A 14,663-nucleotide genomic window follows, 5' to 3' on the forward strand; every position below is an offset into this window, starting at 1 on the left:
AAAGTGACTCTAAAAATACTAACTGTGATACATGGGCAGAACATCATTCATCATTTACAAAGAAAGCCCAGCAAAAGAAATCCCAGTGAACAGTCACATTCAGCTGGGAATAATGTGAGCAATAAACACATTTTGACTTCTCATAGTAAGAAAAGCACAGGTGTTACTAATAACATTAACAATGGCTCTGATCTATTCAAGTTTTCCAGTAAGTCATGACAGTGAGCCGGCATGCACATTACCAGGAACCTGAGACTGAAGCAGTTAAACGGAATTGAGCTGTCATTCATTTTATTATTTCCCCATGACAAGTTATAGCAGGAAACATTAACAGCATTTTAATGATAGCTGCGTTATTAAATTTATGATTTTACAGTGGCAGGGACTTACTATTGTGCATGCCGGCTCACCTACATGAATTGAGGGCCTTATTATTTGCACCTGTGCTTTTCAAGTCAAAATGTCTGCTGTGAAAACAATGGCCTCATCCTCTCATCAGAGGGTTATTTTAGAGGTCAGCACAGGGTGATGGCTCTGCTTCTCGAAAACATCCTGTGGCTGGAAATCAATCACCGATCACACAGCCAGAATATTGCAGCTGGCTTTAAAACAGCACCCTCCAGTGTGAAAAACTGATTTGAGGTTCTTGTTCATTAGAGTCAATCATTTCGTAGTTCTGTAAATAAACAGTGCAGGCCTCTGTAAAGTGTTATCAGAGTCCATTGTAGTCTCTTCACAATGACAAACTCATATCCGATCCGATTTAAACTCGCAACGTACACTGTGGGGACATTTTGGGTGTGGAGGAGACACACGCAAAGAATATAACAAGCACCGTACCACCAATTATCTGGGAAAAACACTGAAATATAGTTAATGTGAACAAACACAACCACAAGCTCACGCAGTGCAACACAGTTTTGAGTAAACGTTATCAGACGGCTTCATTATTCCCAAGTTGCTGGGATACTGTTAGTTACAGCCACAGCAGCTTAGAGCCAAACTTAGAAACCGTTTTCGGGAGCACAATGAGCAGGTGCACGCACACACACAAAATAGGGAAATGAGGTCTGTGTGTACTAGTATGTCCCGTGCGTGTACTGCAGTTTTGGCCATAGATCTGATCGGTAAAGTGGGTTACTGCAGTAGCAAAGAGGCACTTATGAAAAGTTTCCTCTGCTCCTTCTTCTCCTCCCAAATTAATTCTCTTTATGACTCATCTGTATCAGATCTCGAACGGTAGTGAAGATAATGTCTGTGGTTTGATACCGACAGCTTTGAAGTAGATAGTTATGTATGGAGGCTGTGCAGTCTTTTCTTATCACCTCTACCTCACCCTTCCTAAATCTAAGACAATATCATAACACTGTGTGTTTATATGTACCTGTCAGGGATGGAAAGCTTCCAGCTAAATCTGGTTACAGCGCATTATTTATCACAATTTCTTCTCACATTTTTGAAATATGTGTTCTGTTGTGCACTGTTCCTGTCTAAATTAAACTTAATAACCTTGCAAGCTAAAGTAATCTTTACAAAGACAGTGTATCGTGTAGGGCTGCACGAGATCACGATTATTATCACGATTATTCATTGATTTTAGGGACAAAATATTTTATCGCAATTTCACGTTTTAGTTGTTCCAAATGTTTTTTAAGGTTATTCCTCCACGGCTTATTTTGGACTTGCAGTTGTTCAAATTGTAGCTTTATGTCTTCTTCACTCACGCTGAAGAACTTCCACACCGACGACATGTTGTGTGTGACGTTACCGACTGTGCCGCTGTGTGCCGACGTAAAACCATCATGTGGCTGCTGCACATGTGACTGGCAAAAACTTGAATATATGAATATGAGACTGCTGAAAACCGTCCGGCTTCTACCGGCTGCTGATTGACGGTGCATCTCTAGCTGTTAGTTTAGGAAGCGCTTGATTTATGCAGCAGAGTTTTCTATGAGCGGAGCACGCATTTTAACGTCAATATCACAGTCGATCATGTTCATTTAGTTGTGGGAAGCTAAAATCGTGATCGCGATTGATATTTGATTAATTGTGCAGCCCGACCAAATGCATTAGCAAGAGCCACACAATTTCTATAGAGAATCATACAGACAACAGGGGGAATAGTTATCGACGTCAGGCAATACCTGTTTCAGTTCGGAAAGGCATGATTAAAAGAAACACAAAGTCACTTGAGCTTCTCACCTCTGGGTCTTCTGGGAAGATGTTGTCTACCAGTCTCTTGTACCGAGGCCTGAGCGCCCCGCAACAACCACAAACCCCTGAGGAGGAAGAGAAAAAGAGAGAGAGAGATGGCTAATTAGACTTGTGCAGAGTGACTGGCAGAAATGCAATAAAAAACAAAGAGAAAGAAAAACAACACGTAAACATGTCTTCTTCTCTCGTCCCTTCTGTCGCAGCACTATTCCGTCTTAAATGAAAGAACACAGTGGCAAAGTAATAAGGTCTGTCTTAAATCAGCCACTTGACACTTACAGACACTACATACTGCAGGTGTAGGCCGTTATTGCCACAGTGATATACAGTAATTCTAAGGCAGCAACTAATAATGACTTCACATTAACATCATACTGAATCCCCACAGAGGTAAAAAAAAAAGAATTTAACACGTGTAGCTGTAACAACGGTCAAATTGACTTGTCAGTAAGGAAAACACAGCTGCAGCTAATAATGGGTAAGCTAACGAGCAGTATTGATAACACCCTCGCCTCGTCAGTACTACTGTCAGGGACTTACTTAAGTGGCACACTTGAATATAAATGTACACATTGTTCATTTTATTAGGCGCCTGCTGCGACAGGTAAAAATGATCGGCTGACTTGCTGACAAGCAGGGAATTTCCTGGGGAGCTGCTGAATACGGAAAGAAAAGACAGAGTGACAGAGCTCCATCAATAGCTTTCATTGCATCAGGGCAGAAAATATAGCAAGTATATGTACAAAACTTGCACAGTCAAATATCCGGCTGCAAGAATACCAAAGCTGCCAAATTAAATGAATTAAAATCACCAGTGTCAGTGCTGGCGTGATGCAGTCATTCAAACAATGGAAGGTCAAGATTAAAAGGATGAAGATGTGCTCATCACTATGGAGCCTCTGGTAAAACAGAAGGTTGGCCAAGTGAAGGTAATTCTGTCGAAAGGCATTTGAGGAAAGCCAAATATGGAAAGAATGTGGTCACAAGACAATTGCAGTCACAACACACACACACACACACACACACACACACACACACACACACACACACACACACACACACACAGTCTCTCTTTCTCTCAGCACAATCAAGACAGCCTTGAAGAGAAAAGTGCAACACACTGAGGATTGATTTCTCTGACTTTGCATTGAGGAGAAAGGCAAGCTAGGCAGCAAACCGAGAGCTGGATTGTGATTGGTTGAAGGAATTCAGCAGTGGTGAGTCATAAGGGTACCCTGGGAGAACGAAGAAAACGCAACAAAAAAAAAGAAGAGATAACCTCCAAAAAAAAACAAATGCATCATTTAACCCTTCATGCAGCTTTGCAGAACAACTATTATCTCCCTGCTTACACCAAACATGGATATATGAGTTTAAGAGTCACAAAAAGCTAATGACAAAAAGTAGGTCATTATGCTGTCAGCGATGTAGTCACATTTAATGAATGGTTTGACACTTCAAATAGAAACAACAGAAATTGAGTGGATGTTAGATAAAAGCAAAACAATTTGCAAAGAAACCCTTTTTTCTTCTTTCCTTCCTCCCTCCCTCCCTCCCTCCTAACATGAGTTTCCTTCCTTCCTTCTATTCTCCTGAAGGAAAAACGTTTCATTATTCATTATTTTAGTGTGCTGTTTGAAGCCTTTTTTGCTGATGTGGCACTAAAACCCAATTCTGAGAGCCTACTGACCAGACATTAACAAGATCGACAGCTGCCCAATTGCTTCCCCCTGCTTCACAGTGTGCTGAATCCAGCATACAGTAAATTCTCTCTTGACTCGTCACACCAAGGCGACACACTTCATCTTTTTAATGCAACGACAGAAATGCACAAGAACTCTAACCAACCAACAAAACCAGTGAGAAGCCACTGTTTGCACAGTGAGACGCCCAGCCTCCTACAGAGATTAGATCGCCCAAACCAGCTGTCAACTGGTGCTACACGTCCTCATAAAAAAATCACAAAATTAATTTTCTGAATATAAAATGGACCAACTGTGCACATTTCACACAGATGATGGCAATAAGCTGCCACGTGTCTGACTCACTAATGCATGAGCTCAGCCCAGTTATAACACCACTTCACAAGACACACAACAGCAAAGTTTCCTGTTAAATACAGTTGATTTCCATTTGATCTACAACCACAATACATTGAAAAAATGAAACAAATTCAAACACGGACCACTCGAAATATAATAAGGATGAGGAACAACCACAAACACGCAATATTTCCAGATCCTTTATAAGTATAAACCCCACAAAATGTCATAATGGGGCTGCAACTGATCTGCAGACAAAATAAATAAATAATTGTCTATAAAATGTCAATGTCATCAAAAACTTTCTAGAGCTCAGGTGTCTTCCAGTTGCTTGTTTTGTCCGAAAAACAGTCAAAAAATTACAGATATCCAGTCGACTATCACATACAAATAAAAGCTACAAATCCTCACATTCGAAAAGCTGAAATTGGCCGTTTTATTTTGGCAATTTTGCTTGAAAAATGACTTCAATGATTAATCAATTATCAAGACAGTTGCTGGTTTGCTTTCTGTCGTTTCAGCTCTATATTATAGTGGCTAAATGTCCATCTATTAGAGGAATTGCATATTAAACATGTTTAATTTTTTGGTTCATTCACAACTTTTCAAATCTAAATTTAGGAATACAATTAACAACAATGTGAGTGTTAAAACGATTATTTTCATTGTTGATTAATCTGCCAATTTTTTTCTCAATTAATCGATTAGTTGTTTGGTTACAAAATGTTAGAAAATGGTGAAAAATGTCAATTAGTGTTTGTCAAACCCCAAGATGATGTCCTCAAATGTCTTGTTTTGTTCACAACTCAAAGATATTCAGTTTACTGTCATAGAGGAGTAAAGAAACCAGAAAATATTCACATTTAAGAAGCTGGAATCAGAGAATTTTGACTTCTTTTTCTTAAAAAAATTACTCAAATCGATTAATCGATTATCAAAATAGTTGGTGATTAATTTAATACTTGACAACTAGTCGTTGCAGCTCGAAAAGAACATGTTCTATGTCATACATAATCATTTCAAACGAAGGACAATGTGGCCTTAAAACAATATTGCTTAGCCCTATGGGTACTGTAGTGTGGGGACCATCTTTTACACCAAAGCAATGAGGCACCGCAGGCAATAAAGGGTAAACGGCTGCCTTAAATCAGAGCTTCTATCCAAAGCACTTGCCTCTCATTCACCTATTCATACACTCACACACACCGATGGCAGCAAGCAACCATGCAAGGCGCTGCGATTTGGTGTTCACTGTGTTGCCCAAGGACACTTCCGACATGTGGACAGGAGCCTCCTGAGCCACAGCCGTCCCAATAATGCTCCCTCTTCTGGGCTATATTCCTGTATTCATGAGCCTTCTGGTATGTTATCAGTGACCTACACCTGGGAGGAGGGCGGTCAGTACAGACAGGATGTCCTTGAAAGAGAGTAAAAGGCATCTTCAGTGACTTAACCACTTAAAAGCCTCTCTGTTTTCAAGGCCTCTGTCTGCTCTCTAAAAGTTCTGCTGAACTCCACAGCAGGAGCTCAGCTGGTGCTCGGGCTTATCTCTGAGAGCCATGTGACTATTCATAGACAGTGCTGCTCCTCTCTCCTCCATCACTTCAAACACTAATGAGGCCTCTGCACCCCTCCCTACCGTCCTCCCTACCGTCCCTCTGTCCCTTCCTCCTGCACCCACCCTACCACCCTCCCTCTACCACCTTCTCTCATCCTTGCTGTATTGGCCCGGGGCCTGAGTGTAGGAGTCGCCGATGAATTAATAAAAATGTAGCAGGTCCCAAGAGTAGAGAGGGAAAGGGTGGAGGACAAAGAGTCACAGAGACAGAGGCAGCTAAAGAGAAAAAGAGACAGAGATGGAAGTGTGATGGGGGAGGTGGATTGTGATGCACTGAATGAGTCACAGATTAGTGCTACTTATTGCATCTTCTCTGTCCAGCACAAATCTGTCCCGTCCTCTCTGTCGGCACTGCAGAAGAGATTTTGGGGAAGAGTGGAGAGATGGCATGGGAACATTTTTACACAGGAAAAGAGCAGTGCCCAAAATCCACAATCATTTTAACAGCTCAGCTTAGTGGGTGTAGCAATTTACATGTTATTTCCACTCCTGTGGTGCACTGCACGCATCTGCATTTTCCATTACAATTGGTTATAAGCAAAGTTCTATTCATAGGTACTTTATTATGTGACTTTAAAGTTACTGCCATTATTTTTTTAGGTCAGCTCAGCTGGTAGGCCACTTGCACGCAGTGTTAATATGAATTTTAACTATATGTCTGAACAGTTTGAAACAAAAGCCAATTCATCTTAAAGCGAAAAAGGAGTTTTTCTGCATTTTCAGAGGCTTGGTGAAAAGCAGTTGATGTGTTAAGGTGGTTCAAAGCGGCACGTAACACATACTGGTCACTACGACCACCCTTCTTCCCCTCAAACAAGCGTGCAGGAGACCAGATAGAAGATGTTGTGTGTTCAGCTCTGAGTACTTTTGTAGCTTCTAACTGAATCTCCAGCTTCCCTGTTTGTACTTGACTTTTACTGTGAGGAATACAGGAAATGAAATGTGTTTATCACCGTTTTACAGACGCTCTTTTGACCACTAGTCACAGCCGTGGTGAAACACACCCAAGCGGGTAACTCTGTTGTAATGGAGACATAAATCCCTGCCGCGCTGGGCTTAGTCATGTATGGAAAAACCCTACAAGACACGGGAACTTTTGTCTTGAGGAGTTATAGCATTTATTCACTGACAGCCTAAACTGTACACACGTTGCACTGCTACGCTCACAGCTAGTTAATGCTGACTTCATCTCACCGTCACTCCGTCAAACACACACACACTCCCTCTTTCTCTCTTGACCGCAAACACCGACACTCGCTAACGTTACGCACGGAGTTATTCCTTAAAGGAGTTCGCTATTTGTATAACACGTTAGTTTAAAAAACATCTTAAAAATACATAATGCCCCAATGCTTTGGCCTGGAGAGGAGTCATCTCAGGCCCGGCGGGCCGCCAGCCTTGCAATACACTGGCGGAAAAGCAGCAAATCCTCAAATTTGAGAAGCTGAAACAAGTGTTATTTTTTTTTTTTTTTTTACTTGATGAATTTAGACTTAAACAATTAATTGATTATCAGAGTTGTTGTCGATAAATTGTTTCAGCTCTAAAAGTGCAACTGCAATCATTTTACGTTAACATATTCTGCTCCCAATGTGCTCAGGACTTCAAATGAGTTGCAATACCATGTTTCTGTTGGACATTACTCCAGCGGATAGAGAATACTGTATAGCTTTATAGAGTTGTGTTGAGTTTTGTGTGAAAAACAAACAGACTTGTTAAGTGTTTCTGGTGTTGATAATTGTGGGTTAGTGTGGAAAAAGCTCAGAGAGATCAGCAAGGTGGGTGGACATGAATTTGGATGACAGCGGCGGTGAAAAGCACACACACAGGGGGTCTCACGACATCCACCCACTCTGCATGGCAAGCTGACAACACATTTAGGGGCTGGACTCCATACACACTCACACATAAAACCCACACACACTGAGGAGGAGCACGGAACAATGAATTACCGGTTGTTGGTAGACAGAACAAGACAATGAAGAGAAGGCGGACATCTCTGAAGCCGGGTGCACCACACTTGGGGAACTTTGGCCTGTGTGATGTCTCTTTACTTGTTTCACTAATTGCATGCTAAGCTACACATCCACGCAGAATGAATTTATGTGTGCATGTGTGTACAGATGTGCGGGGGGCCCCCAACCCTTAAATCATCACAGCAAGGAGCCAGCCAATCACAATGCTATTTTTATCCCCGTAACAATGGGCTGGTACATTAACAGATTACACTCTCCATTTCCCCCAGGACGTCAGCTTAACGTTTCCACATTAGGGTGAGAGAGAGAGATAGAGAGAGGGTAGAAAAAAAATGCATGCTGAAGTGAGAAAAATAGAAGCAAACAAAAAAATAAATAGATATGAAAGGCATGTTTGTGCATGATAATATAAAAAAAAAATCCCCCACACACTTACACAAACACGTTCAAGTGTTAATAGGAGCCCTGGACAATAGCGCACCACAAACCAAATAGTTTGTGCATTAATGTCTGAGACAAAAAGAATATATCTAGAGGAATATAAATGTCTAACTAATTACAAAAACACACACACAGAAGGTAGTGTGTGACAAGTAGCCCGGCACATCTTGCAGTATCGTATCTGCACCTGCTGTCCCTAAGCTTCTCTGTTGTACCCAAAGTCACATGGCTGACAAGAGAGAGTAAATATAGTCCTGTAAGTAGAATATCAAACACACTTCTTATCTGTGTGTGCGTGTGTTTGTTTGTGTAGTTGTGTGTCTGCACGAGAAAAACAGAGAGAGAGAGAGAGAGAGAGACAGTACCGTCAATACACATTTAGACCTCACCTTCAACTGGGATCATGCAAACTTAAGCACTGGTTTTACTCACAAGTACATATACAAACATACAGAAGCAAACACCCTGTGGCCACATACATGCTGTGTACCTGTGCATAATACATGACACTTCTAATGACAGTTACAAAGCATGTTGCCCTTCAGGGGTGTTATTACATAAGAAGGAGGGGGGGAGACAGAGAGACGAACCAAGTCCTGCTATTTTTACATCAGCAAACAAAAACCGGCAAAACATCCTTAAACAGTGGAATCACCCAGTAAAATGCAAGCACACACCAGCAGAATCTACAAATACGCAGAGAGAACAAGACAAGAGGCGAGGGGAGTGTAAGTAAATAACGGATAATGAACAAGGCTGATTCAACAGCCAGCCAATATGCACATAAGCTGTCGCTCAATGAGTTTGGGAGAGCAGTATATTAGCGATGGAGAGGAGGTGAGTATTGTGGAGGAGAGGCTCATACCATTAGGAAAAGCGTGACAAAGAGGAAGAATTTTTGTCACTAAGGCATGCAGACGATGACAGTTATTCAAATGTGTTGCATATATAACCACAACATCAATCTATCCCCCCGTTCTCTCTGTCACGACGAGCCCTACCTCATTGAGAACGCATCTTCAGGCTATAGACTTGCACTTACACAGCACGCACACTTTGCAGAGGCATATGTGCAGCATATATATATATATTTTTTTTTCAGACATCAATCCATGTGCAGATTCAAAGCACACATTCGATCCGGTGTGGGTGGAAGAAGCAAACATGGCTTGTATAATGCGACCGACATACTGATGTACAGACCCAGCTGCCAACAAATCCTCATGACACAAGGCCAATCCGACACACTATGAATCACAGTGAAACAGCCACTGAAACTGGGCTGTGAGGGACTCAAGCCCAGAGCACCATTTCCATAGAGTAGCTCACCAGAGTGCCGCTGCACAGTGAAGCCTGAAAACTGAGCTTCCAGTATGCAGTGTCTGTGTCCATCAGCCTACTACAAACCAAAGACTGTCTCCATCAATAGTCTGTAAACTCAAAGCAAAGCTCACTACATTTTTAATAGGTGCTAATCGATGAACCATATATCAACATGTCCCGGTAACACCGGAGCAGCAGTAGACGCTAACACCAAGAGCATTTTCCTCAGTACCACATAGGGCCGGCCGCAACTAACGATTATTTTCATTGCCAATTAATCTGCTGATTATATCTTGATTAATCAATTAGTTGTTTGGTCTATAAAATGTCAGAAAATGGCCCAAGATGACGTCCTCAAATGTCTTATTTTTTTCCACAACTCAAAGATATTCAGTTGACTGTCATAGAGGAGTAAAGAAACCAGAAAATATTCACAATTAAAAAGCTGAAATCAGAGAATTTTTCCTTTTTTTCTTAAAAAATTACTCAAACATATTAATCGATTATCAAAATAGTTGGTGATTAATTCAATAGTTAACAACTAATCGATTCATTGATTAATCGTTGCAGCCCACAAATCTTTACTTTTAACAGCACATATACTACATTTCCTGTTTTCAAGGAAGCATGGATTTATTATGTGCTACCTAAAATATTGAAGAATCATGAAAAACATTAGGGCTGGGCGATATGGAGAAAATCAAATATCACAATATTTATGACCAAATACCGCAATATCGATATTGCGACGATTGACTATTGGTGCTTCCACAAAATATTTACACAATGACATCTTTGATAAATAATCATCAGTAATGTGGATATAATGACTAAGTGGGTAAAGGCAAATAATAGAAAAGCTAGAACGGTCTGGTAAGTTCAGAAAAATACATCATTTAACTGTGATGCAGCCTTTAAAACCAGGAAAAGACAACACTGATGCCATATTATGATATCCAAAATCTAAGGCAATGTCTAGTCTCATAACACGATATCGATATAATATTGATATATTGCGCAGCCCTAAAAAAACATTAAAGCATAACAAGAAAATGAAACATCTACACCATACGCTTGACAACATCTCAGAGTATATCATACAGATAACTATAACAGTTATGTTACAAGTTTAGGGAACACAATGTTACCACCTCAAATATAACAGAAGGAAACTATATGAGTAAAAAGTGTTTAGATCGAATAAGTGTCTATTACCAAAAATAAACATCTTCAAAGCGGTGTCTCCTCATAAGCTAATACTGTAATTTAATATAGCAGTATCCTTATAAGAGTCCAAGTTCCCATAATGCGTTTTTAGGAGACGTTACACTGTAGTCTATACAGTCTGTAGTCACAGCTGCAGTCTATGACAAGAACGCTAAGAGGAAACGTGTTTGCAGAATGTAGGAAAACTGGCTGAATGCTGCATGCTTCACATTACTCACATGCTTACACAGCTCACAAATACACACAATGGAAGAGTGATTGCTATTCTTACCGTACATCGCTCGTGATGTTGGAGCCTCTCACTACAGATGCTTATGTTTTCTTAATGCAGCTTCAGTCGCTTATACAGACACACTGCCGTGCCAAGAGGCACTGGAAACGCACACAAACACACACCGCTCACTCTGGTATAAATGCCTGCACGTGTGCTTGGAGCTAAAATGCGCACCGTGATTGGTGCAGAGGACTGGCTCGATGCACTGAATTACACACGCTCTCCCTGCCTTGTAGACACACACACACAGACACGGGCATGCACACACACGCGCACAAAAGGGGGCTGAAAGGCAACGTCAGAGGGAAGCGTGCCGTGATGACCTTGGATTTTCCTGTTCGTCTTCTGCAACAGCGCTCCTTCTGAAGGGGGGTAGTGCAGATTTCACATGCAGGCGCCACATACAAACACACCCACCTCACTTCGAATCATTTTTTTCTCAGTTGCAGAGAAAGAAACAGAGAAAGGGGGGCGGGTGGGGCAGAGAATAAGAAAGAAATGTGCACCACGGGGATGGAAAGGGAGAAGACCTCCCACCCACGCAATCTCCTTTTCTTCCTCTCTCCACCCCCTGCCAGCGTCACTCCTTCCCTCCTCTCCATCATTAATCTTCCCATGCCTCCTGCTTTATTTACTTTCAGTTTTTCCTTCTATGCTTGTGCAACTTTCTACCACATTTCCTTCCATTTTCTAGACTAATACCAAAATGTCTGTGGGATTATATAACCATGTTCACTGGTATTTTACTTCTTTTTTTTTTTTTAAATGCAAAACTGTGAAATATTATCCTTTTCCAGATGCCACTATTGACTCATTCTCTTCCAGATTTCATTTTCCAAACCATAGTGCATAATAAATACAATACTGTTCAGCAGCTGCATCATGGCAGAGCTTCTCACCTGCACATGAATGCACTGACTGCATGAGCAAAACTTGGCAACATTACAACACAGCCCATAACACTGTGACAAACATAAAACCAGACATGATGTTTACGTAATTGGCTCTAATACACAAAACTGCAGTGGAACCATAAACCCGGGGATGCTGCAGTGTCCTTGCAAAAGCATGAACGAGTGCTTGGATTAGAATATATGCCTACTCAACCTTTTTTGGTTCACATTTTTTCATTATTCCAAACATCAGTTTATATATAACACTGCATGCATTTTCAACACTGACTTTCAGCATTTGAAAATAGGATTTTGGAAACAATCTAAGATAGAAGTGGCTTCTCCGGTGTGAGAAAGCAAAGATCCATTAAAGCTTGGTTTTGCAATTACCAAAAGTGCTCGGCTGTCACTGATTGAACAAGGAGAAGAGAGTGGGCTACATCCGGACTGGTTCAATGAATTAAAGATGGTGAATTGTTCTCAGTTGGGCAGCAGAGCTAATAAAAAGATAGAAGCTGTTCATCTTTAGGCTGCATCCTTCTACTGTATGATATATTCATGCTCTGCATTTCACTGCAGCTTGGAGCAGGTGTATTTGTGATACTTTAGTAAACTCCTTTGGGAGAAATTCATCTCTACACATACTGTGAATTTCCTTCTTTTTTTTTTTTTTACTTGGGTTGAACAACAGGGGTCTTGTGTGATATCGCTTTGCTTGAATAATCATCATAACCATTTACAATCAAGCTTTGTTTTCCACACGCTCTCGCATGCCAGAAATGCTGGTTGCTGATCAACAATATTCCCCGTGGAGCTATAAGCATCTCTTTCTGATGGGAGAACAAACATTCCTCTTATCCCACGGAGAGCATTTTAGATTTTATGAATCCAACAGCCAGTGCTCCTTTTGATGCTGACCCACTCAAGTGCTCAAGTACCCTCAACAAACTATGAAATAAGCTAAATCAATTTTACAAGACAGGGGGCAGCTCAGCAGAAGTGAAACCCCAAACAGTAATTTCCTTTAGCAACATGACATATCAAGTGTCACGGAACCATATGGAGGAAAGCAACTTTTCAGTTAAATAATTCTCTGTTCATGCAACTGAGAGGCAGAGAAGGAGCCAGAGAGAGAACAGAGGAGGTGGTGTTGTCACTTACCCTTGCTAGCACGATGGTCCAGAAGGGTACGACAGTCCAGTGCCAGCCTCTGAGAGGCCGGGACATCAGGCGCAGGCAAGGGCATGGCAGGCAACAACAGACCACAAACACACACACACACACACACTCAAACACACACTACTCCTTTTATAGACGCAGAAAACCTCCTAACCAAAGCCAAAAACATACACGCAAAACTACAAGCAGCAGACTAAAAATCCCTTATTTTCCGGTTATAATTTAAAAAAAGCCAACCAATACTCACAAAAAAATGATGTCAAATTCACAATTCCTTGATAGATAAGCTAAAAGCAAAAATGTACTCACTTCATCCACAACTCCCCAGTTTGGCTCCAATAGATATTAGACACATACACACGCAAACATACACTTTCCCTCAGTGAAGCCTGAACAGAAAACTACTGTCTAAAGTTTCACAAACTCTCAAAGTCACTCCCGCAGAACACCAACTCGCATGTCCCTGTCTTGAGGCTCCTTAGTTATAATTCATGTTAGTACATAGGCAGGTTGACCGTATTAACGAAGAGATTAGCGATTAGTCCTTCAATAGCAGCTCTGGTTCTCTTGTGTGCAGCCTCGCTCATTAATAAACATCTCACTGACACAATGGACCTCACTATCCACCCCAAGTCTCTCTTTGGGTGAGAGAGAGACAAGGAGAGGAGGGTGGAGAGAGGCAGGGAGAGAGGGGCACCGTGGGATAGCCATTCAGTCAGTGGGCTTGAGGTTCAAGGAATGTAGCCATCAGCAGATGCCAACACAGGCAAAAGGTCTGGTGAGTGATATCTGTGCAAATTCACACATAACACCCACTGCAAGAACAGACACACTCTCACACATACCATGCATACAGTACACTTTCATAGACTAAGCTACTGGAGTTACCCTGCACTATACTCATTTTTAACAGTCTCTTCTGCACTATATTCACTTTTTTAATAGTCGTGTATCACAGCTGTTACCCTGCACTATATTCAGTTTTAACAGTTTTCTTCATCTCCTTGTATTTTTGTCTGGTATATTTTTTTGTACTACTAACTTTTTTTACTGCCTTTTTACTAACATGTTTTTGCACTATGGAACTGTGAAGCTAGAAACTTGAATTTCCCTCGGAAACAATAGTTACTATCTATCTATCTATCTATCTATCTATCTATCTATCTATCTATCTATCTAAAGCAGCAACTGACAAGCCTTTAATATTAAGTCTGTTGATTAGAACTACAAAGCATTTTGGGAAAACTACAAGAAAAATAAATAGATACAGATAAACCATCCCCACTCAAAGATTTACAACTGGAAAGCATTTAAAGTCAGCTTTTTATGCATTTTAAATAGTATTTCTAAGGTTTCTATGAGGAAAAGCATTGTTAACATCCTATACATTTTTCTTCATCTCCTTGTATTTTTATATCTGGTATATCTTGCTGTACTTTGCACTACTAACTTTTTTACTAACATGTTTTGCACTAT

The 14,663-nt window shown here is 40.9% G+C and overlaps 1 protein-coding gene across 3 annotated transcripts in view; it reads right to left on the minus strand.

The window, feature by feature from the left end:
* LOC141755701 (protein EFR3 homolog B) overlaps positions 1-14,663 on the minus strand; it is a 35,324-nt gene that overhangs the window by 20,243 nt on the left and 418 nt on the right. The window contains exons 1-2 of one of the 3 annotated variants that reach the window (XM_074614806.1): positions 13,170-13,783; positions 2,203-2,279 (exon numbers count right to left, since the gene is read on the minus strand). In XM_074614806.1, the coding sequence (XP_074470907.1) occupies positions 2,203-2,279; positions 13,170-13,254 (162 nt within the window). In that variant the 5' untranslated portion in view covers positions 13,255-13,783. Of the gene's footprint in view, positions 1-2,202; positions 2,280-11,112; positions 11,485-13,169; positions 13,784-14,663 lie in introns of those variants that run through there. The other 2 variants (XM_074614808.1, XM_074614807.1) reach the window with 2 other exon arrangements.

This window comes from Sebastes fasciatus, chromosome 18 (assembly GCF_043250625.1).
Source record: "Sebastes fasciatus isolate fSebFas1 chromosome 18, fSebFas1.pri, whole genome shotgun sequence".
Taxonomy (NCBI): domain Eukaryota; kingdom Metazoa; phylum Chordata; class Actinopteri; order Perciformes; family Sebastidae; genus Sebastes; species Sebastes fasciatus.